The sequence below is a fragment of the Sapajus apella genome, unplaced genomic scaffold (genome assembly GCF_009761245.1).
Source record: "Sapajus apella isolate SASKATOON/1434 unplaced genomic scaffold, GSC_monkey_1.0 scaffold123, whole genome shotgun sequence".
NCBI lineage: Eukaryota > Metazoa > Chordata > Mammalia > Primates > Cebidae > Sapajus > Sapajus apella.
The window spans coordinates 769,819-794,408 of record NW_022437063.1 but is presented as its reverse complement, the minus strand read 5'-3'; the positions used below and the strand labels follow the sequence as shown (position 1 = coordinate 794,408).

General features: G+C 55.5%; 1 protein-coding gene across 7 annotated transcripts in view; it reads right to left on the bottom strand.

The window, feature by feature from the left end:
• The window catches only part of MPPED1 (metallophosphoesterase domain containing 1), an 84,743-nt gene extending 65,980 nt beyond the window's left edge, over window positions 1-18,763 (bottom strand). For 3 of the 7 annotated variants that reach the window (XM_032261397.1, XM_032261395.1, XM_032261399.1), the window contains exons 1-2: window positions 18,110-18,262; window positions 5,117-5,418 (exon numbers count right to left, since the gene is read on the bottom strand). In XM_032261397.1, the coding sequence (XP_032117288.1) occupies window positions 5,117-5,340 (224 nt within the window). In that variant the 5' untranslated portion in view covers window positions 5,341-5,418; window positions 18,110-18,262. Of the gene's footprint in view, window positions 1-2,138; window positions 2,318-5,116; window positions 5,419-18,109; window positions 18,263-18,693 lie in introns of those variants that run through there. The other 4 variants (XM_032261398.1, XM_032261396.1, XM_032261401.1 and 1 more) reach the window with 3 other exon arrangements.
• Window positions 18,764-24,590: the final 5,827 nt, after the last annotated feature.

Sequence of the window (24,590 nt, the reverse complement as noted above, 5' to 3'; positions counted from 1 at the left end):
CCAGTGCTCTTCTCACAAAGCACTGGATCCAAGGGGACACTGGTCACAGGACCCTCCTGTGTCCCCACGCCTGTCCTTTCTTCCTGCCTCCTGGCTTCTTCTCTTGCTGGACCCTCTTCCTAAAGTGGCCCACTCCACGGAGGCCACAGTGCAGCTGGTCCTCCAGCCCCAGGGATTATGCCGCCCCCGCCCCCACCCCCACTGAAAGCCCTCCGTGATCCCTGACACTCCTCCTGGGTCTTGACACCTGTCCCACTCTCACTCCCTTCTCTCTCCTGCTTCCTATAGCCTGTGCGAGGCACTAGGCATGCAGCCCCATGCTCAGAGAGGGGAGAGATGCTTGGGAAATCCTCCCACAGATGAATGTGTCCACACAGACTGAACCACGTGCCACAAAGTATGTGCCACCAAGCCCAGCGCTGATCACCTAGAGATGGAGCAGGGAGGACTTCCCTGAGGTAGTGACGCCTAGGTGAGACCTGAAGGCAGAGTCAGTGCTCACAGGGCAAACAGTTGGGATCAGAGGGAACAGCATGTGCAAAGCCCTGAGGCAGGAGGAAGACTGGAATGTTCCAGAAACCGGAAGCAGCCACTGCATCTGCTGCCTAGCAGGACAGGGATGGAGAATGAGGCTTGAGAGGTAGGTGGTGCCGGGCTGTGAGTCCTGCCCACCTGCTTAGCCACAGAGCGCTCCAGGCTGAGCTCTGTGTCTCCCGCAGGAGTCTCTGAGTGTGTGGACAGGCCAAGGGGCCACACGGCACTGGGTGGGAGTCCCAGGTCCCCACACAAACCTTCCTAAGCCTCAGCGTCCTCATCTGTAGAGGGGGGGTCCATGCCGACCTGGCATAGCAGGGAGGGCCAGGAACAAGGCACAAAGGGGCCACTCCAGGCCTGGCACGCAGCTGCGCCCCCGTCCCACTCTGCCGTAGCTTTAAGGACTCGGTGCAGCCTGAGGGGCTCACAGAGTCTTTAAGCCATGACCCAAGTCACCGCCATAACACCTTTTAAAGGTCAGAGACAAGTTGCTGTGCCTGATGCCATGGCCCCGGGGACCTACATGAGACCTCCAGGATGACCCTGTCCCCCAACACTCACTCTTGCCTTCTGACTGACCACCAGGCCACTGGTCCACCTACCCACCCAGGGCGGAAGGGCTGGGCCTGGAAGGGCCTCCTGAGACCCCCGAGGGTTTCTCAGTTGCCAGGGCAGGGAGTCTTCAGCCTCTGGCTCACATCCCAGAGGCCCAGCTCCGGAGATTCATTACCCAAGCGAAGGCGGCCTCGTCACCAGCAGGGTCTCTGGGGGCAGCTGCATAAATCACACGGCTCAATCAGAGGCCATGTTTGGACTGTCACTGTTGTTATTAAATATAAATTGTGGATTTATTAAATAAGGCCCCTCGCTCCCTCACCCCAGAGACAAAGCCCAGGGTGGCGACAAATCACACATCGGGAAGTGGCAGCCATCCCCCCGCCCAGCTCCTGGGCAGGAGCAGCCAACTCGCCAAGGAAATCCAGTCAGCCACCTCCAGCAGCCTGCACGCTTCCGAGCTTGGCGTGTGGAGTCTGAATGAAGGGGCGGTGGGAGGCAGCAGCCCCCTCATCCCTGTGCCCACCCTGGCTTCACGCGGCTGTGTGCAAAGTTGTGTTTCAAAGCCGGAGCTCGGAGCTCGCTCTCCCCAGGGCACCACCCAAAGCCCAGCTGCCTCAGAGCCCCAGAGCCAGTGGGAGCCAGGAACCCTCCCCACTGCCAGAGGTGGTGGCGCAGAGCAGTCCAGGATGGGGTGGGGCCGGCCAGGTGTGAATCCTCCCGGGGCCTGCTCCGGCTCCCCAGCTAAGCTCTTTCTCCATAGCACTCACCACCGCCAGCATCACAGGACCAGCTGCTAACTGCCTGCCATCCACCGGATGTAATCACAGCACAGGCAGGGGTGCCTTTGATCACTGCTGGGTCCCAAGGACCTCACCAGGCCTGGGTGTGCTACCAACGCTGAACACTTGCTGCCCCCGGGCCTTCTCTACGTGGACTTAACCATTTCATCCTCAGTATTACTGTGCACAGCATTTTTTTCACCCCACAAGAGCCAGTTTTCACCCCTTGGAGGTGCTGTTGCCTCCACTGAGAATGCGTGGACTAACCTCACGGGCAGTGAGGACCAGCTCCCCGAGCTGTGCAGACTGTGCAGAGCGCACGCGTCATCCAAAGAGGGTGGTGCAGGAAGGGGCAGTTTCAGGGGAACATGTGGTCCCTCCACCTGGAGGAGCCAGCTCTAGTTTAGGGAAACTGAGGCACCCAGCGGCATGAACCGCATCCAAGCAGGCAAGCTCAGAGCTCAAGGTCCTAAACGGGGAGAAACCCAGCAGCTCATAGGCATCCCAAACGAGTGAATAAATGAATGACTCAACAAACAAACGAATGACCCTGTGTTGCTCAGTTAAATGGGGTGATCACCCCCTCTCATTCAGTCATTCACTGCCCTTTCTCAGGACGCAGCCCGGTCTCCAGGGGTCTGCAGTGCCTCCTGCACAGGGCCCCCACCCCTGACCCAGCTGGACCTCCCTGCCTCCCTGCAGTTCCCAGAGACCCCCATCTTCCATCCTTTTTTTTCTTTTTCTTCTCTTTTTTTTTTTTTTTGAGATGGAGCTTTGCTGTCACCCAGGCTGGAGTACAGTGGCATGATCTCTATCTCAGCTCACTGCAACCTCCGCCTCCTGCGTTCTAGCAATTCTCCTCCCTCAGCCTCCCAAGTAGCAGGGGCTACAGGCGTCTGCCACCACGCCTGGTTAATTCTTTGTATTTTAGTAAAGACAGAGTTTCACTGTTTCCCAGGCTGGTCTCGAACTCCTGAGCTCAGGCAATCCACCTGCCTCAGCCTCCCAAAGTGCTGGGATTACAGGTGTGAGCCACTGTCCCCGGCCCAGAAACCCCCATCTTCCAGCCACCTGCGGGCTGTGACCCAGCCGCCCCTTCTGCCTGGCCCACTTCCTCCTCACACCCCTCCCAACTTGCTATGCCTATTCCGCCTGCCCTGGCCTCAACCTGGACATTATCTAGGTCTCTAGGGAGTCCTTCCTGGATCCCTTGAATCTGGGAAGCACCTCCTCGGCCTCCACTCCATTCGTTCCTGTTTCCTTGGCTCTGTTCTCAGACTAAGGGCTCCCTGAGTGTGTGCCTGGCACAGGCAGGGACCCTGTGAATGACAGCTGTCCGTGGTAACCACTGTGTGTGGTACCAGGACCCTCACAAACCCCACCTGCCCTGGGAGGCCTTGATGCTCTCTCCCTGCCCACTAGTCAGGAGTTCAGCCTGGCCTCCGGGACCTCAGGCTCAGCCACCTCTGACCCACTCAGCTGGAAGACGACCCTCATCGACAAAAGACAAAACCCAGCCCAGGGAAGACCCCCCTCCCGGCAGCCCCTGCCAGGTCTCAAGTCCCACAGACCAAGGAGCAGCAAGCCTGAGTCCCAGGGCCTTCCTTCCTGCCCAAACCTGCCAATCAGGCCCCAAAAACAGAAAAGCAGAGACAGCTGCCCAAAGAAATCTACCAAAAAATAAAGTAGCCAGCCACAAGCAACACCAGCTCTGCGGCCTCCAACACGGAGACAAGCATTTTCCTGGGCAAGTGCCTCTGAGGAGGGCAATCCCCTCCCCGGAGCCTGCAGCCCTGCAGAACCCTTCCCTGTAACCCCCGCTCCCCACAACAGAGGCTGGGCCTGAGGGAGGCCGCACAGGGGCGGGAGGCAGCACCCCCACTGGGCCAGGGTTTAGAAACCCCCATGACTCCCTCTCCGAGTGATCTGAAGAACAGCAGCTGGGACTCCACAAGCACCATTGCCCTAAGACGGTGATCACAGACCCAGAGGTGGCGCAGAGACTGGACCCTTGTGGGGGCACCAGCCCCACAGGCAGTCAAGAAGGCTTCTCATAGACCCCATAGCACTGGGTCGGCCCCTGTCACAGCTCCCCTCTCCCTGTGCCATGACCTCCCTGCTCTGCAGGGGTCATGCCTGATCCAGACCCAGCTTGGGGGCGGTCACCCAGAGCGGCTGGGTGAAGGCACAATAGCCAAGGGGACAACGGCCTCGGAACTCAGGCAGAAGCGTGAACATCCCCACACAACACAGCCCGAGGATGCAGCAGGCCGAGCGTGGACAGCCCCAGGCTGGACTCAGGAAGCCAGGGTTCAAGGCCAGCTCTGGCACCTGCCAACAGGACAGGGCACCTCACGGGCCTGGGCCCCTGGTTCCTCACCAGGTAAGCTCTGTCGTGCAGCGCTCATGGGAGGTGCAACGCAAATAAAGGAGGAGGGCCACTCTAGGAACTCAGGAAGCTGCCCAGAGCAGGGCCAGAAGCTCGTCCACCTCCACCCCAAGCCACACACCGCTTTCCAGGTGTGTGGGAAATCCAGGAAAGGAAAGGCCAGCCCTGCACACAGGCATGAGGACAAATCCTCCCGCTGCTCCAGGGAGGTGTAGAGTCTGTGCGCTCCCCATGGCCTCACTGCTTGAGCACCCCTAGTGCCCCGAGAGGTAGACAACAGAATCCCCTGGTCTTTTCAGAAAAGCATCTCTGCTTTCACAAGAGAAGCACAGGGTCTGGGCAAAAGGAAGGGAGGAGAGGGGAAACAGCCCAAGACTGGGGTCCTCACTTGCCACGGGGCCTGTGGCAAGCCCCTTCCCCTCTCTGGGGCTCAGTCCCCATCCGTACAATGAGGAAAGTGAATCAGACCAGGGGTCCCCCACCCAAATGCCAAGAAAGGGAGCTGGCATGTAGCCCCCGCCAGCCACTGCCAGGAGGACATGTGGGCCTGGGGTGGCCAGGCCTTTGGGTTGTATAAAGTGAAGCCAGAAGTCTGGAGTTTTATGTGCATCCACCTCATCTTTAAATATTTGTAAAACATGCTCCTGGCCAAGTAAAACAGGACCGTGGCCAGAATCGGCCCACAGGCCATCCATCTGCGACTTCTTGTGGGTCCCTCCCAACTCAGGGCCCCGATGATCTGAGGATTCCAGAATGGTTGCAACCAACAAACATGCAGTGCTTGTTAACAGGGCACCCGGAACCACGAGGCGCCCAAGACCACGCGCCCACCCCCACCCCACCGGTCCCAACTTACATCTGCACGTGCGGTGGCTGGAAGCGGCCCTGGTTGATGTTGTAGAAGGTGAAGGCCTGGGTGGGGTTGGAGCTGTACTCATCCACCTCGATGATGAGCCGGCTGTGCTGGTGCCGCCGGGCGGCCATCACGTGGGACTGGGAGAACGCCATGCCCAGGCCGCAGGGCAGGAGGGCCAGGGCCTCCGCCTTCAGGACGCCGGCATCCCACCTAGAGCGCCACATGGACCTCCGCTGGCCACCCGGGCATCTCCCGCCGCCGCCGCCGCCGCCGCCCGGCCCCCCGCCAGACCTGGAGACAGACTGAGGAGACGGAGCAGAACCGTGCGACAGTTAATCTGTTTGGGATTTGCTTTATTTAATGTCAGATGAAGATTTAGAAAGAGGGAGAGGGCGGGGGGAGAGGAAAAAAAACACAGTCGTACAGCTCAAAAACTCATTACAAATCTTTCCAACTCAGCAGTTTGATGAATATACTTTGGTAAAAAGAAAAGGGAAGGGAGGGAGGGGACAAGAAAAAAAACCAGCCCGCAGCACTGTGGACGGATGCATGCACGGTCCAAAGTGTTTCAATACTTAAGGCATTTTTTCTTTTTTCCTTCAACAAAATCCTCCTGAGCCTACAGGGTGACAGCGAGCTGGGGTAAGACAGCGGCTGGTATTTTGTAAACAGGTGAGTTAAGTTTTACTTTTCAGAACTGCGGAATAAGAAGGATTCTCCTACAACCCTCCGCCTTCCCCCACAGACCCCCAAACACACCCACACGGCCCCACGCCCACACCCCTGCAAGCCTGAGCAGGTGGAGACCGCACTGGCAAAAATTCCTCTCTCAACATCAGTTTCTTCTGAAGCTATCTTTTGCTGGTGCCCGGAGAAGGGAGTTTCCCAGACATAGACGGTCATCTACCCGCTGGCTCAGCAGTGGTGGTGCAGGTGAGGGACGAGACGGTGAGGGAGGAGGAGCCGTTTGCAAAAACCTCATGCAATGTCTCACTACCCTCTCTCCTGTAAGGATCTCAGGAACCCTGTTGTGCCCCATCCGCCTTTGAACTGCAGCTTGAGAATGCTGCAATATTTTTTGAATCTCTTTCATCGGGAAGTGCAGCTTGCATTTATATTTACTGGGCTAAAATACCTCTCCAACTGACCCCGCCTTGGGCTCAGTGTAGAACTCTGTAGAAACTTGGAAACATGGGCCCTGGGTGACACCCCATCCAACCCCAACACACAGCACGATGGCCGATGCCTCGTTACTCAGACCATGGAGTTGTCTTGTTCCTTTTCATAATTATTTTTTAAACTGTGGACATGGGAAATGCCGTGAAGACTTTCTGTTGTCGTTTTCAGTTTGGGTCGTTAAGACCCTCCGACGATTCCTTTTGCACTGCATTTAACCAAGGAGAAAATAACATCATTTAAACTATTCCTGGACAGTCGTATCGCAATCACGTTAAATGAAGAACAATCCCCTCTGCTTTGCGCTTGGAAGAAGAATCGACACGGTCAGAAAACAAATTAGATTAGGAAAATGACAAAAATTAGAGACTGGAGAACATTTTAATTATGTGCAAAGGAGAAACAGGTTATTAATTTTTTTTTAAATCTTGATCGTCTCCCTAGAAGGTGAAATAAATAGCAATATCTTCCGTCTCTCCCACCTACCCCTAAAAACACAACCTGATTCCCAACACACACTCCTCTTCTCCACCCAGGAAGACAGGGTGGGGGAAAAAAATCTTCTTTCTCCTTGGGACACATTTGCGCCATTGTTTGGTCCTGTGGGTTGTTTGTAAGTAAACTGGCTCTCCCTGTGGGTGCTATGCAGCCGACCTGTAAGTGGGGGAGGGGGGCCTGCACCCCACCTGTCCGAAACTACTGCCCAGCACCCAGAAGCCCTGGGAGAGGCCTCAGGGCACCAGATGCCAAAGTCCAGGACTCCGCATGCTCCAAGCAAGGCTTGCCCAGATCTGGATAGGAGTTAAGCCCCAGCATAGCTGACTTGCTGTGTGACCTTAGGCCAACTTCCTAACTTCTCTGAACCTCCAGCTTCCTCTTCTTAAAATGCATTTAAGATGCAGCGCAGTGGCTCACACCTGTAATCCCAGCACTTTGGGAGTCCAAATCGGGCAAATCACCTGAGGTCAGGAATTCGAGACCAGCCTGGCCAACATGGTGAAACCGCCCCCCCCCAACTAAAAATACCAAAATTAGCTGGGCACCATGGTGCACACCTATAATCCCAGCTACCTGGGAGGCTGAGGCAGGAGAACTGCTTGAACCCGGAAGGCAGAGGTTGCAGTGGGCAGAGATAGCACCACTGCCGCACTCCAGCCTGCGTGACAGAGTAAGATTCCATCTCAAAAAAAAAAAGAAAAGAAAAACAGAAAGAAAGAAAATGGATGCGATAGCAGTAATGCCACCTCCTGGGGCTATGCAGGTTAAATGGAGAAGTAAGCAAGAATCCTGAGTGTGAAGCCTGACAGGTCCCATGTGCCGGCTAACCTCGGCTGTGATGATCACAATCACTGTTCTGTTCAATTCGATCCCTGCATATTGAGGAGCTGCTGTCAGCGGGTGCTGCCTGAGTACTGGGCACGCTTGGTTCCAGGGTGTCAAGTGCAAACCCAGGGGCCAATTCCAGGAGCTGGGGGTGCATGATAGGCCCTGGAGAGCTCAAACGCTTCTCAAATGCAAGCTGACCGCATCACATCCCTGCTTGCAATCCTTGCTGTGGCTTCTCTGATCAGCTCCCTTGACCATAAGACCCTGCGTGGTCTGGCCCTACTGTGTGTCTGGCCTCCAGTTGAGCCACACAGACTGGCCCCTGTGGGCTCTTTCATCTGGAGGCCTACAGCTCACAGGGCCACGCTCTCATTCAGAACCACACAATTCCAACACTTTCGAGGGTCTTCCTCTGCCATGCTTACCATAAGAGACAGATATTGATGTCCATGTCTCACGTTTTACAATGATGCAGGGTGCATCCCACAGAAGTGACATCTCATTGCACAGAGAGGAGGTGGCAGGGTTGAGCCCCAGACCCAGCTGCCTGGCTCCCGGCTCTGCCCTCCTCTCCTGCTAGCTGAAGCTGACACCCTTCCTCTCCGCAATGCCGGTATCTCCTCGGAGAGGCCTGGATCTGGGGCCTTCATTCCAGGGTCCCAGGAAGAGCCTGGATGTCCCCTGAAGGCAGTGCTGCCCCCCACCCCCGTGCGCCCCGTGTGTCAGCTCCAGCCCCCACCAGCTCTGTGACTCTGAGCCCCTGCTCACGGGAGGGGTGCAGGCCCCCACTCCCCCACTTACAGGTCTGCTGCATAGCACCCACAGTAAGTGCTCAATAAATGTTACCTAATATTATTTTTATAACGTGATTACCCCATGGCCTATCACAAACACTTCATCGATAGTATTAGTGGATGGATGGATGGAGGGATGGATGGATGCAGAAATGATGCGGGGTCAGAGTGTCTGGAGACTTTCCCTGGTGCCCAACACAGGCCTGGCAGAGGGTGGGTATCAGGAGAGCTCAGCTGAAGACTGAAGAGTCACTGCCCGCTCCCCATCTTACCCACCGCAGGGAGGCTGCCAAGCTGGCACAGCCCTTGTGAAAGGGGGTTCCAGGGGCCCCCACCAGTCTTTGCTCCAGAAGAGCAGGTGCCAGCATGCAGAGGAGACTGCAGTCCAGGGAGAACCGCTCTGCACCAAAGGGACTAGGCCGGGAAAAGCAGGCGGCAAGGCTCCCGGAGGCGCTCCGCGGTGAAATGCTGCATTTCACATAAAGGGGGTTCGCAATGGGCCCTGCTCAGAGAAATCTGGGAAACAGGAAATGCAGCGCCTTCTTTTAATGCCCATTTAATATTTATGGAGCCGCAGCAGCAGCACGTTAGCCACCGTGGGAGAAGGCAAGCATTCTCCGCCTCGCAGCGCATCCACGGAGGAGGCGAGGCATTCCCCAAACAAACAGCTTTGAGCTAGGAAGCGTTTACACCTGGTTCGCAAAACAGCGCAGCACGAGAGCAATGCACTGGCGCCCCGGGACCCGCCGCAGGGAGACTGCCTGGGCTCCAGAGTCCAAAGTCCAGGTCCAGGAGCCTGCATGCTCTCTGAGCCAGGCCTGCCCAGATCTGCACGGCTGACTTGCTATGTGGCTGGCTCTCAGTCCAGCAGAGTGACCTTAAGCAAGTCAGGCATCCTGATGGGGCTGCAGGTGCCTCTCCGACGTGGAACTACGGTGGGGAGGATGGAATGAATGAATGAATGAATGAACGCACAACTTATTCAACAACCGTTAGCCACAGCCCTACATGCTTTCCTGGTTCCAGGTGCCAGGAAGGGCAATGGAAACACAAAAGGGTCCCTGCCTTCGAGAAATACGGGATGGCGTGGGGGGACAATAAGGGGACCAGAATTAAACAGAAAAGACACTTTCAGCTAGTAATCAGTACCTGGAAGAAGACAGAGCGGGGTGATGGGGGGACTAAATTCAGTGATCAAGAAAGGTCTATCTGAAGACGGGTCACTCACACACCAGTGACAACAGCCACTCCCCAACCTGGGGAATGAGAACACAGGCGGGGGGGGGTGCTGAGTCCCCGAGGACCGGGTGGCCTGGACAAACGGTCTCACTCTTTCATCATCATGGGTCACCGGCATGCTTCTGCCAGGGAGGACAGCCCCAACTCTGAAGTCAGAGGCAGCAGGGTTCCAATTAAGTTCAATTTCGGAGCTGGGTGCAGTGGCTTAGGCCTGTCATCCCAGCACTTTGGGAGGCCGAGGTGGGCAGATCACCAGGTCAGGAGATCGAGACCATCCTGGCCAACATGGTGAAACCCCATCTCTACTAAAATACAAAAAAATTAGCCGGGCGTGGTGGCGTGTACCTGTAGTCCCAGCTACTCAGGAGGCTGAGGCAGGGGAATCTCTTGAACCCGGGAGGTGGAGGTTGCAGTAAGCCGAGATCAAGCCAGGGCACTCCAGCCTTGCAACAGAGCGAGACTCCATCTCAAAAAAAAAAATCCACCTTGGGCTGCTGAGCTGTGGGACGCCGGGCAAGTCACTCAACCTCTCTGTTTCTGCTTCTTCAGTGGCCCGTTAAGGAGTTACAGAGGGGCTGCAACAAGCCTTGCCCCTGCCCATAAAGGCCCAGTGAACCGAGAATGGAAGACTCCGGGTGCCCCCAACCCAGCATTCCTTGAAATATTCCGGCTGGCTTTAAGGGCTTGCTTTTCCAAAGTTTGATTCTCTTGTCAGATGGTTTCTCTTTCTGTTTTCCTCTTGGAAACGTTTATTTGTTGTTTCTTAGGGACCATGAGTCCAGTGAGGCCGGGGCGCTCCAAGGAGAACCTGGGTGTCGGCCAAGACCCCGAGGAGCTGGTCCCATTCCATGCCAACCGTGTGGAAAGCTGGAGTCTAGGAAAGAGGTCAGGCTCCAGGCCCCACCTCCCTGTGCCTCTCTCTGACCTCCCCCACACTTAAGCTTGTCTGACCTCCTGTCGGTTTGGACCCCCGCCACCATGGCCACACCACACCAGTCTCCAGAAGGAATGTTCTAGAACTCACCTCTGCCCACGCCTTTCCCCCCCGCACACCCAGCCCTCTCCAGAGCAGCTGCTGCCCTCAGGTGAAGTTCAGTGCCTCAAATCAGCTCAGGAGGATGCTCCTGGCTACAGCCCCACACCTGCTCCTCAGGCCCGGCTCAGCCATGCAGGCTTTCCCTGCCACAGAGGGGTCCTGTCTTAAAGCCTCTGCAAATGCTATTCCCTCTGCCCAGAAGACCCTGTACCCAACTCTGCCCCTGTGTTTACCGCCGTTTCCTGACACATGCTCACTCAGTCTCAGGAAGGCTCAGGGCCTCAGAGACACCTTCCCTGACCTCCCCCAGGTGGGTCAGAAGCCTCCACCCACAGCCCCCAAGGCTTCCTGTATCAAAGCTCCCAATACACAGTCTGCTTTTTATCTGAGCTAAAGGAAACGCCAAAGAATAAAATAATACGTGAGTGAATGAATGAAATGAATGAATGAGAGAGGACTCAAAAGCAGCTTTGCTCCCCTTAATCTTAGTTTTTCAGCTACAAACATGTGGATGCTGAAAACCTCCCTCCCCAGGCTGCTGCAGCATCGAAGGACAGAGGAAATGCAGAAGCTCCTCGCCGACGCCCAGCACACAGGAGGTGCTCACTCGATGTCTCTCCCGCTCCGGTTAGAAAGTTCTATGAACCCAGAAGCTCCCCAGGGAAATTTCAAGACGGCAGATGGGATTTTCAAGCAAACCCTCCTCTCCTGCCTGAAAGCCCAGTGTATCTGGCCCCTTCCCTCTCACCCCACTGAGTCAGTCTCTGGGGCTTTGACTTCCCAGGGAGTTGGGGCTGGACACATCCACTACAACCCACCCACGACTCGTTTTTCTAGGCAAATTCTTCACCACCACCCCCATCTGGCCGCTGCAGGGCACTGGGCAGCCCCAACGGCACTGCTGCCGCTCCTCTGTGCCAGGTCCTGTCCTGGGAGCCACAGGACCCAGACACGAAACTAACCTTCAAAGGGCCCAGACCCGGCAGAGTGGGCAGGCAGACGACAGACCTCCCCAGAACTCCGTTTTGAGGAGACGCAGTGGAGGGGGTCTGCGGGCCCCTGAGAAGGCCCCCACCAAACAGCGAAGGCCAGCCAGTGTATGCCAAAGGCTCAGGACGGAGAGACAGTGAGCGGGGCCTTGGCTCACACAGAGCATGTCAGCAGCAGATGGATTGTTGCAAAAGAGACGCTTGGACCATTCTGGTGGCCCCTCTCCGTCCGAAGATGTGTGAGGAGGATCTGGGAGCATTGCACTACCAGGGGCGCTGCTGCCCTGCAGACCAAAGACAGACCCTGCCTCACTGTGTGACTTGAAGCATCACTTCCAGCTAGCACGGCCCAGAAAGTCAGCGTGGGCCTGGGACAGCTGGGGTTCACATCTGCTATCCCTGTGCCCCTGTCACCAGCATCCTCTCCAGCTCTCAAAAGTGTTCTCGTTTGGAAGGGGAAAGTCACTCTGACCCCCAGAACCCACCCGCATTTCTCTTCCATTCATGGGCAGCTCTTTGACCACCCCTGGGGGGCTAGGACAACATGGTGCCGTCCTGGGTCCAAAACTCGGATGACATTCAGTGACCACACAGAAACGACCGTCTCATTAGGCATGAGAAGCCGCCAGAGAAGCATCTCCCCCAAGAGCCGTCCCCACTGCAGCATCTTGAGGAACCCCACACTTGGAAAGCTTTCACCAGGATCCCAGACACACCTTGGCTCCAACTCCTCCCGGGGCCTTTAACGGAGAGTATTAGAAGAGGCTGAATAGCCCAGCCTCTCTCACGGGTCAGCCCAAAGTGCAGCTCCTTGTCTTCAGGCCACTGGCTTTTTCTCTGCACGGAAAAAGGCGGCTCGGCTCAGCAAAAGCAGTGCTTACTAGAGCTTTTGTTGCAATGTGGCGAAATGTCACTGAAAACCCACACTAACACTTCCTAAGTGGCCCCCCCCAGCAAATACCAGGAGATCATATTTAACAGAAAAGTAGCAAGGTGTGGGGGCTGGGAGGCAAATTCTTTTACAAGCCATGATTCCCACACAAGCTCAAACATCACTTTTAAATCATATTTCCTTTCCTTGTTTTGCCTGTGCTTGAAAATATGCAATTGATTAGCCGATAGTTGAAAATGCCATCAAAGGCCAAAAAAAATAAATAAATAAAAGCAGAGGAACTCAAAGGAAAAGAAGCAAATAGCCCAATGAAAGAAAAAAAAAAAAAATCAGACCTCATCCCACCATGTCCTAAAATGACAGACCTTTGTGTTTGCTCTCCCTCTGAATCAAGTGTGGGATCCCAAGAAAAAGAAACACTGGCCAGCAGCTGGTATCAGCAGCTAAGTTGAATCAGCTGATGAGCTCAGTAGATGAAGGAATCCACAAATATAGTGAAAATTAGCCCCTCTTCCTTGAAAAAGGATCGACCACAGTGACTTTAAAGCATTTACCACTTAAAAACCTTTTAGCTGGGCCCATTTTGAATTATGACTACATGATTTTAAATTACACTTTCTAATTCCTCACCACCGCCACCCCCCAGCAGTCTCCGGCGCTTCATTTTCCAATTACGTACTTTTATTTCGGAATATGAACAGTGCTACGTACTGGATCCTGTCCTGTCTGCCACAAATAGCTGCTCACTTATTCCTTTAATTTTAGCTATGAATGCAGTCGGCTTGCCGGGCTTGTCTTCAGATTCTGACTATTCTCCGTTCCCACGGCACGGAACGAGCCCCGAGACGTGAAGAAGCCCACAAAGCTTGGGCAGAGAAATATGTTTGTAAACCCGTGCTCCACTCCATAAATTATTATAATTCTTGGTGCTTTCTATATCCACCTAGCAGATCAGCGATCACATAAATAATGGTGAGTGAACTGATTTTTCTTCTGCAAAGTGCTACGTCCTAGTTTTCAAAATAAAGCACTTGGAGAGTCACGTATCTATAGAGTTGAAATGGGAAGCTGTTCAGATCCGTTTCAAAGAGGCACACAGACATAGCCACACACATAAGGAGACTGGAGGTAGATGTGTTAAACTCTGCATTGCATTCCCCTTCCCACTTACAGCTCAAAATCACCCACAATAGGAATGGGGGTTTAGGACAGACATGGTTAGCGAGGGGAAGAGGCTAGAGGGCTGTGGTTGCTCAGCATTCAGATACAATTTGCAAAGAAAGTAAATGTGGATTTACAGTTCTTGTGGAAGTCTATTAAACAGATGTCACCGAAGCATAATCAAATCAGCACGATGGCAATTCTACACTTAAGTCTGATATTGGGGTTTTGCCATTTTTGATGATCAGTTCGAGTGCATGTTTTGTGATCGTGAGGGAATTTGCAATTAAGGATTAGACTTCCCAAGTATGATCAATTAACTAATGTGTCTGAATGATAAACTTACAAAAGCAAAACTCCATTCTCACCAGCCCTCCCCCACCACCACGGGCGCCGTGCAGGGAGCCCAGGGCAGAATAAGGGTTGGGGAGAGAACCTTTGCCTTTTCTGTGAATATTGGAACACTAAAGAACGCTTTGTCAGGAAGGAGGGAAAGGCAGGGTGCAGGAAGGTATTACATTTCTCAGGTAGCCAATGCAATATATTTTGCAGCCTTGAAGACTGCGGTATTGTCCAGAAAATGCAAAAGAATGAAATGAAGGGGAAATGATGAGAGTGTCAGAAATTGGAAGCAGGCATCATTTTCTCCTTGAAGCGATGAAATTAGCATGGGCGATGCCAAGAGTCTCTTCGTGTGCATCAGCGCTGAGCCTCACATCCTTCTTGGAAGGAGGAGACAGGAATGTGAAAGTGAGCAATAGACAAGTTACGTTACAGAAACAAACTTTCAGGTGTAGACTGGGGTGGTGGGAAGAGGAACCTACTCATCCCTGGCTTTGAACTGGGTGCAGAACAGATCAACCAGAAGGAAGAATTTTTATTTTTTCCCTGCAGCTGCTTCTATTTATGAAGATGACCAGGTTCTGACATTAAGCCGGCCAAGCTCAGGTCCAAGAAAACCTCCCACAGAGTAATTCATGAAAAGACCTGAAAAGGCCAAGGAGCACCTCAAATCACAATTTGGTTTCAAATGTAATACCTATCATCTCAACGTGTTATGATTTGTTTCACGAAATTGAGCTGCCCCTGTTGGGCACAGACATTTTAAGTAGAAATAAAGCATAACTAAGTCTTGTCTCATTAGAGGGAAGAGTCAAAATAAAGTAAAACATTTGTGTTGGTAGCGGACCTGTGAGGTCACCAGGGAGAGCCATGGTGACTCAAATTAACTGAGAAGCAATTTATACCTTTCTTCCAATATCACCCCCAAAAGGAGTCTCTTATTTTTTTCCCCTTGGATTTTTTGGGGTTTTTTTTTCTTTTGATATTTTAGTCATCTCTTCAAGTCCAAGTCAGACAACTTCAGTGGGAGTCTGGAGGGGATGCTTGCTGGTGTGGTCTCATTACATAGGGACATCCACACAGCAGAAACCAGGCCTTCGGGGAATGACTCAGAGTGCCCCAGGCTACACTAAACGGTTCTTGTCGTGGGAAACAGTCCCGTCACACCCCTTCTCCCTGACACCCCCAAGTGTTGGGCACTTCTGGTCCTAGAGGGTGAGGCACCCAGGCCAGAAGGAAGTCCCCTACATCTTATCGGAGGTGCCATCAACTTTGATCTGTGGGTACAGAGTAAGCCTGAGAATCTATTCCCTGGCCTCTGCACCTGGGGAGGCCTTTGCCCAGGACCTTGCTCTGGAGGGGCAGGCAGACAAAGGTACTTATTGCCTGAACAGAAAGATCTCAGAAAGAAAAAGAATGGAAAGGGAGAATTCGTGAAAAGATCCTTTTTTGTTCCCGGTGAGGGAGGGGCGGTGGGAGAGACCTGTCACATTGTCACATTAAAGACTTTGACAGACAATTCAGGGATAACGTGGAAATTCCACCCTTAACTGCAGCTCGATGCAACTTGAAAGGCATTAACTAACCTCCACTAATTGCATGTTTTTCTGTGCATAATATTTACTTGTTAAAAGTCTTTGCCTGGCTGATTAATTTCCTCTGCCCCGGTATTCATGATCAGTTCACAGGCCTGAAATTGGGAAAATGAAGGCATTTTGAAAGATTAAAAGACGATTGCACTTTGGGGGGGGGGGGTTCTTTTTTTTCCAGAAGTCCAGAACCCGCACGGAGAATGCTGATTTTCCTCCTTGAATGCTACCCTTCACGGAAACCCAGCGACCACCCTAATTCCTCAAACAAGTGGAGAGAGGTGTGTCCTGGATAAAGTGAGCACGCCAAGGCCCCCAGTGCCCAGGTGGGAAGGTAGCAAGTTCAGAGAACAAGTGAACTTAAATCACATTCTCTGGATGAAGATTTAAGAGTCGTGCGGGTGGCCTGGGAATGTATTAAAAGCAGGCTTTTCGTGAACGATGGTTCCCTACATCACTCTGTGTATTCCTGACAGTGGGAGTAAAACACCCTAAAATTCTTACCGTTCACCTAGATCTAAACCTGTCCTATCTGTGCACAGGCACAGCCCACAGGGCATCAGCCAGGATGGATGTGAGTGATTTAAATGTACCACGTTGTGGTTACATCAGAGGTACTTCCTTGACCATGTGAGTGATCCTCTGAACCCATCCACATCACCGATACGGTGACCTCATTCAATCCAGGTCTTCCGAAATTCCTGGGGGCCGAGAAATAAATAGAAAGGCAGTCCCACATTGAAACACTTCCCAACGCACGGTTAAGCTTCCGTGGCTGGATTATCGCCTTTTGACTAGCCATCAGCCAATTAATGTACCTCCAACGAGCAAGCTCTCGAATCGATGCAACGATTGCACCGAAATCCATCTCGAGAAAAAGGTTTTACAAGTGTTGTGAGGCTGTCACTCGGAAAGCCAATTTGCAGGGAGCCCAGCATGGTGAGGCGCAGTTTCTCATGCACGGCTCCCACACAGTGGGCCCCTGTGGACTGCCCCTGGCTCCAGAATGCCTCCGGAGCACCACCAGCTCAGACGTCCTGAGGTTCTCCCCTGCCTCAGGCCAGCAGAATCCACCAGCACCCTCCCTAAATAGTGTCTTAGAGCCCTGGCTCCGGTGCACCAAGGCCTGGCTTCCCACTGGACGTGGCAGTCAGCTGGTGGCCTCTCCAACATCCCCTAAAGCACGGTAAGCCCTATGACAGATTTCTCACCAAGTTGGTTTAATTTTTTTTTTTTTTTTTTTTGCAAAGTCCAGTCAGACTATTGACGGTGCCTGCCTGCCTGACCGCCCCCGGCCCTGCCCCCCAGTGCCCAGATCCCTGCTAACAAGTCTCCCACCGCCATTCAACTCCCGCGAGCCGGCTCCGCCATTCAACAGCCAGCCCACTTTTGTTCCCCCAGTTTAATTTCATAATTGTTTGCCACTTAACAAGCTCTCCTCTGGGCCATTCAGTGGAGCAGGGGAAATGGGGAGGGGGAAGGCAAAGAAACTCTGGGAGGGGAGCTGGGAGCCAGGCCAGCCGAGCCCTGGGGAAGAGACTTCCCAGAGAGGTCAGCGAGGCAGGGTGGGGGCCAGTTCCAGAAGGGAGCCTCCTGACACCAACTGGGCCACCCAGCTTGAGCCAGGAGAGGTGGGAGGGAAAGGAGAAGGGTGAGTCCCGGAGGCCAAGCTGGGGCCTGCCAGACTCCTGAGCACATCAGCGCTCTGAATGACACGCCTCTGGCCCTACCCGGGTGAAGGGAGACTGTGCATGAATTCACGCTCCTGTAACACGTCCCAGAACAAACACACAGGAGACAGAACTGCTCCTTCGCTTGGCCATTCCATGATCAGCATTGCCTTTGAGGGCTGGGACCTGTCTGGGTAGTCACTGAATCCCTGGCCGGGCACACAGCAGACAGGAATAATATGTGTTGAGTGAGTGGATGGAGAGAGGGAGGAAGAGAGGGAGGGATGGATGGAAGGAAATGGATGAAGTTTCCAGCAATACCTAGCAAAAGTGGCCACTCGGCCAGCGTTTGTTCTCCGTCTCTTCCCCAGAGTGCCAGCAGGGGCTTGGCTGCGCACAGTAGGCTCTCCACAAGCAGGGGCTGCTATTGTTACCACCATCATCACCACCGGCACCCCACCAGTCCGCTTCTCCTACCGGCTACTCCGCCAGCAGCCAGCCGCGACTGGCGAGCAAGGGAAAAGTTTCGCTGACCCCGCGGCCCTAGCCGGAGTCCCACGCCCCGGCCCAGACCCCTCCCGCCGGCGCCTACTCGGCAGGCGGGGCAGCGGGGGTGCCCAGCCCGGCGCCCGCACCCGGCAAAGGCGGCCAAAGTAACTTTGCGGGCGCCCCTGCGCAGCGCCGCGGGCGTCGCCCAGAGCCTGGAGAAGGGTCCCGGCCGCGCCCCCCGCCCGGCCCGCCGCCTACGCCCGCCGCGATCCGCCCGCCCCCGGTCCTACCTGGCCCCGGGCTCCTCTTCGGCGGCCGCGGCGGCTGCGAGCAGCAGCGCGCACCGAGGGAGGCAGGGGCTCCCGGGAGGGAGGCGCGCAGGGGCGGGGGCTCCTCCGGCGGCGGCCGCCTCGCCGCGCGTCCGAGGCTGCAAGTGGGAGCCAGACTCCTCCTTCGGGGGGCGGGGGGCTCCCCGCGCCCCCTCCGCCGCCCGCCCGCGCGCTGCGAGGCTCCGAGCCTGCCCGGCTCCCCCCGCCCGCCACAGCCCGCCCTCCCCGCCTCCCCTCTCCCGGCCGCCGGGAGGGGCGCGCTGGCGGCCTCGGTCCCGGCCCCTGAGGCGCCGCCCGCAGGGGCCCCCGCCAGGCCCGCCAGGCCTCGGCCCTCGGCCCCTGCCAGGGCCCGGCGCCCGCATCCCGCTGCGGAGGGACAGGGAGCGCGGCCGCCGGCCTGGGCGCGGGAGGAGGAGCGGCGCCCGCGCTGCGGAAAACGGAGGGGGCCGCCCCGCCGCGCCCCGCGCCCCTCTCCGCGCCCGCCCCCTAGCCCCGGGCCGGGCCGCGCGCGGGCTGGGCGGGGAGCGGGGCGGGGGCGCTCTCACCTCCGGATCCGCGGCCGCCGCGGCGGGCACCGAGTGCAGGGGCTTGCGCGGCTCCTTCCGGGGCGCCGCAGCCCTCGCCCGAGGCCCGGACACCCTCCCGGGGCCGTCAGGGCACCCTGCTCCAGGGCCCTCCCGCCCGGGATCTGGAAGGTCCCCCTCCCAGGACGGAGACACTAGGACCCCAGCTCCCAGCGTGAATAGGTCGGGGTCCTCCTCCCGGGCCACCATCTCTTCCCCTCGGGAGTCCCAGGTCCCCAAGCTCGGACACAGCAGGTGGCCTGAGGCGGCCTGAGCCCCAACAGGGCGGGCAAGCAAGTCAGGACTTCAGTGTACAGAGGCCCTACCTTGCTGGGAAGAGGAGGGAGCATAGCCCTCAGCGGCGGGGGTCACTCTGGGGAGTTTGAGAGGCCCTGGGGCTTCCAGCCTCTGCCGCGATGGGACAGGTGTCCCAGGGCCTTGCATAGGGTGAAGATGACTCTGGCCTGGGCCTCCCAGACTGACAGGAAGACGGAAAGGTGCTGTGGCTCCTCAGAGGCCCAAGCCCCTCAACAAATGCTTGTGGGTCCCCCTTTGCCAATACACACATCACACCATCCCCAAGGATATCCTGTGTGGGCCCCTTGGGCCTGTTCTGCCCCTGAGGACAGCTACCTGGGGTGGTTTCCTGGAGGTGGGGACAGCCCAGTTGAATGAGCAAATGCCAGGAGACAAGACCTGGAAAAGACATCCAGGCCGAAGGAATGGAGCATGCAGAGGCCCTGGCATGTGAGTTCAGTGGGTTCAAGACAAAGGAAAAGCAAGACGAGGAAAGATGAGGTGGCAAGGTTGGGGGTGAGGGGACGGAAGCCAGATCAGGAAGAGCTTTGAATAGACTTTATCAGGGGCAGTGGGGAGCCATAGAGGGTTTTTGAGCAGGGCTGTGACTTGGTCATGTTTATCTTTTTAGAGCTTGCTCTGGAACTTCTAAAGACAGAGGCAGAGGCCGGTTGGCATGGCTCACACCTGTAATCCCAGCACTTTGGGAGGCTGAGGCGGGTGGATCAGGAGGTCAGGAGATCAAGACCATCCTAGCCAACATAGTGAAACCCCATCTCTACTAAAAATACAAAAATTACCTGGGCGTGGTGGCATGTGCTTGTAGTCCCAGCTACTCCGGAGGCTGAGGCAGGAGAATCGTTTGAACCCGGGAGGGAGAGGTTGCAGTGAGCAGAGATCATGCCACTGCACTCCAGCCTGGCTACAAAATGAGACTCTGTCTAAACATTAAAAAACTAAAATAAATAAATTTTTAAAAGCCAGAGGTACAGGGGGAGCAGCTGGACTATGGAAGGAGACGATGATGGAGGCCTGGGGTCCTAAGGCCAGAGATGGGGGGCAGGGGCTAACCGACGGGTCCATGGCAGTCACCCACTCCTGCTTCCTTGTCTTTAGACCCCAATTTTCTCTCAGGGAATCCCAAACTTAACCTGGGAGCCTCTTTCTCCTCCTAGGCTGCAGGCTCCCTGAGCACAGTGACTTCAAGGGAGGCGAAGGAGAAAATGTCTTGCATGCCTGAGAGGGGGCCTTGGACTCAGTGTCTCAGCAGACTCCGCCTGCTGCCTGCCCAGGACAAATCCATAGCTTGGCTGTGGCTTCAGGAGATCGCAAAGGACAGTGACAAATGTGCCTTCTGGGTCCCTGGGTCAAGAGCAAAGTTTCCTGTGACAATTTTCCTCCAAGGCCAGCTTCCTCATCACCTCCAGTCCTACCAGAACTACCTTCAACTCCCAGAACACCATCCCTTACCTTCCCAGGGTATACACATTTATTGAGCGCCTACTGTATGCCTGGCACTCGGCACTTCCTCTGAAGCCAAGCTTAAGCTCCCCGCCAGAGGCGTCTGGCGCTACCTGCACCACCCAGTCCCAGGCACGGAGCTCTCATCTTGACCCACATTGTCCCATGTAGCCCTCATGCCTCCCCTGGTCCAGGCTGCACCCCAGAGGTCAGCCTCCCCAGAGCCCAGTGCTGCAACCCACAGGGCCTGGCACTCTCTAGGTGCCCAGTGAATGGACCCTAAAAGATGAGGGAATGAGGAGTGTGGGATGGGCAGGATAGACCCACTCCTAAAAGAGCAACCATTCTGGCAAACACAGCACACATTCTGCTTTTGGAAAAATTTAATAACACAGTGGCACTTGTTCATGGAGACTAATAGAAACACCACACAATCCCACACTGCTAAACCAGCCAGGAGATGGCTCGTTCTGCTGGAAAGCATTTCCTAGGCGCCTACTACGTGCTGGAGGCCAAGGCAGAGAAGGATGAGCAGGAAGGCACTCTGTCCTGGAAGAAGCAGAAGGTCAGCAGATACTCATGACACCAGGGAGAAGAGGGCAGCCCAGGTCAAAGAGAGCAGCACATGCAGCCAGGACGCTTCGCTTCGGAGGAGGCAGTGTGTGTGCTGCGGAAGAATTTAGGGATGCATGGGAGAGGGGCAGCCCGGCAGAGCCACCAACCTGTGCAAAGGCTCGGAGGCTCCAAAGAGCATGTGTGATATCCCCTGGCCAAGAAACACCTTCCAGAGAGGTGTCCTGAGGCAGTAACTGCAGGCTGTTCATAACAGCCCGAAAGTGAAAGCAACCTAAATGCCCAGCCAGAGGGGATCTGTTTTTTAAATTATGGGATGTCCAGGGAATTTCAAGTAGCCAGATAATGTCGCTGCAATGCCACGTGGTGGGAAAATGGGCTCCATGCTCTGCACCCATCCTGTGAACGAGTGAAGCGGGTTACAACACAGGATGCCGGATTCTGTGTTTTGAAAAATGAAAAATAGAGGGGAAGAGGGGAAAGAAGGCAGTAAGCAGATACAGCAAAATGTCAACCCTCATAAGATTCTGAGCGGGGTGGGGGTGGGGTCTACTTTATTTGTGGAAATTTTTTATCTCCTATGTCCCTGCGATCATCAGGATGTCATGAAGGATGGTGAGTGTGGGACATTCAAGGAGGGGTGTGGGGTGTGTGGGGTGCCTGCAGGGCAGGGGCTGGGGTGACCTGGAGGCCTGGGCGGCTTCGTTGACAGAGTGACCTAAGCTTTCATGCCTTCCTCGGGTCCTCCGTGGTAACTGGTTCACAGCCAGCGTACCAGAAAGGTTATTAATCAGCAAATATCGACACACACTGTTAGACCCCAGGAATCCCTCTGGCAGAGAAGGGCAGTCGAGTTCAGAGGATTTGAAAGGCATCATGGGCTGGGGTTTGGGAGAGGCTCCCAAGAGGAGGTGACAGTCTTGAAGAGTGGAGCCCTAGTTTCATGTCCCCACCTCAGCCCCATTTGACACCGACAAGGTCTCCACCTGCCAGCCAGGTCTGTGTGGATCCTGACACAGCCCAAAGCAAGGTCAATTTCAGTCCGGCTATCTGGCCCTGTCCTCATCCTGGGCCTTCCTCTAGGCCTAGGGCCCAAAGTGGAAAAGCCACACCTTGTCAGGGGCCTTGGGCCCTGCTCACCTCCAGCAGGCTCAGGTACAGCCTGCGATGACTACACCCACTCTTAAACCATGCCCTGACCAAATCCTGCTTTTGCCACTTAACAGCTTATGACTCTGAACCTCAGTCTCTTCTTCTGTAAAGCTGATGCAATAATCCCTACCTCAGGGCCACGCACATGCAGAGTGCAGGGTGCACAGTCAACACTCAGCAAGCGGTGGCAGCTCACACCGTCACAGTTGTAGATACCAGGCCTGGGGATCTGTATTCTAACCCGGTTACACTACTAACTTCCTTGGGACCTTGGGCCATTCTCATGTTTCTCTGAGCCTCAGTTTCCTCAGCTTGAGCAGAAAGGGGATGGGGTGGCTCACTCCTGAGCTTGCTCATAGATGAAATGACAAGCTATGGAAAGACCCCAGGAGCTCTCTCATCCTGCCCTGAGCTAGAGTCCCAGTCTGACCACTGTCCACATGAGATGCCTACCCCACTCTACAGCATTCCCTGCCACGTGACTCCAGGCCACCAACCAGAAAGCCAGGTGAGAGCTGGATGGAGGCCAAGCCCAGGCAGGGCCCGGCCCCTGTGCAGTCTGTAGGAGCCAGGAGGACACGCTCCCGAGGTGGGGTGCCTGAACGGTGCCTGGGGTGCCCTGGCCCTCCGGTCACCACTCCCAAGCCTCCACTCTAGGTGGCCTGAGCTGACGGTACCTATGGCTCTTGGCCCCTCACATGACACCTGTGAGCCCTTTGCTATTTAAAAGAACTTCTCCAGACGCCTTGGAGCTGGTTTATTTCTCACAACAGCCTGGTGGGAACCTCAGTGAGGGGCAACCCTCCCTGTGAAGAGAGACTAGAAACCCCATTTTAGAGATGAAAAAACTGAGGCTCCAAGAGGTTTCAAGACCTGCCCCGCTGGTATAAAGTTGAGATGACAAGGCCCATCTTCAGACTCCAAGACACCTTCTCTTCCCTCCACCCAGCTCCCCTGCCCCCTGCCTGGTGCCAGACCAACTCCTTCAACCTTTGCTGAGGCCCCCAACCTGCAGCACCACCAAGGGCAGATGGGCTTTGCTGAGCTGTCCAGGGTCCTGGCCAGGCCCAGCCCTGCCCCACAGCCTTCTCTAATCCTTCCCTGGCTACCACCTCTCCAACTTCCTAGATAGCAACAAAAAGTGGGAACATGTGGCTGGGCGCAGTGGCTCACGCCTGTAATCCCAGCACTTTGGGAGGCTGAGATGAGTGGATCACCTGAGGTCAGGAGTTCGAGACCAGCCTGACCAACATGATGAAAGCCTGTCTTTACTAAAAATGCAAAAAATTAGCCAGGCGTGGTTGTGCATGCCTGTAAGCCCAGCTACTCCGGAGGCCAAGGCAGGAGAATTGCTTGAACCTGGGAGGTGGAGGTTGCAGTGAGCTAAGATTGTGCCATTGCACTCCAGCCTGGGCGATAAGAGCAAGACTCCATCTTAAAAAAAAAAAAAGAAAAAAAAAAAAGAAATGTGATGCTGGGTCCCCCCTCCAGGTCTTCCGATCCTACACTTCCTGCATGCCCTGTGTGCCCTTGGACACCACAATTCAACACTCAGGGCCTCAGTTTCCTTTTCTGAAACATGGGCACAATGTGGGGCAAGCCAGGAGGTGGCTCAGATTTAGCACACCTCTGTAAATGTCTCTGCCACCTCCTCTGGGCCAAGCAAAGCCAGAGACTCAGAGGCATTTGGACCCAGCCCTGCCCTTGAGCAAGAGGTCCAGAAGCTGTGAGGCCTGAGAACACAGTGACCATGCTCTGCCAGGCAGAGGGGGACACAGGCTGGGGAGCACAGTGGGGCCTCCCATCCCTCCTGGAAGGCAGAGAGGAGAGGGGCTTGGAGAGTGCCCTTGACAAGGGCAAAGGGGGCATAACGGGCAGAGGGGCAGAAGCAAAGGCCTAGAGGCAGGAACCAAAAGGGAGCCTGGCTCAGAGAGGGCCTGGGAGGCCGAGGCAGTCCGTCTTCCCTGCACTGTCCATGGCCACAGAGAAGAATGCCAGGGAAGGTGGTCGGGGCCAGGACCGGTCCTGGGCAGATCCCTCAGGCAGTGGGCAGAGGCTGAAGACTGAAAACCAAGTGCAAAGCAGAGGCAGCAATCCAAGGGAGAGAGTGCAGGGTGGGGGAGAGGGACGGCGAGGAGTCCCCAGGAGGTAGTAAGGCCAGGGCTACATGACTTGTGGCATCACAGTCTCCACAACACTAGATGACCCCTGCTAAGCATTCGCTCTGCCCAGGGGCCGTGCTGGCCACTTTACCTGGGTCTCCTCATTCAATCCTCACAACCACCCGCCTGCTCACTGTGGAGTGGTGGCAATGGTGGCATGAACTGGGACACTGTGAGGTCCACAGGCTTCCAATGACCCCCTCCAGCTGAGCTTCTGATTTGCCTAATGTCCCC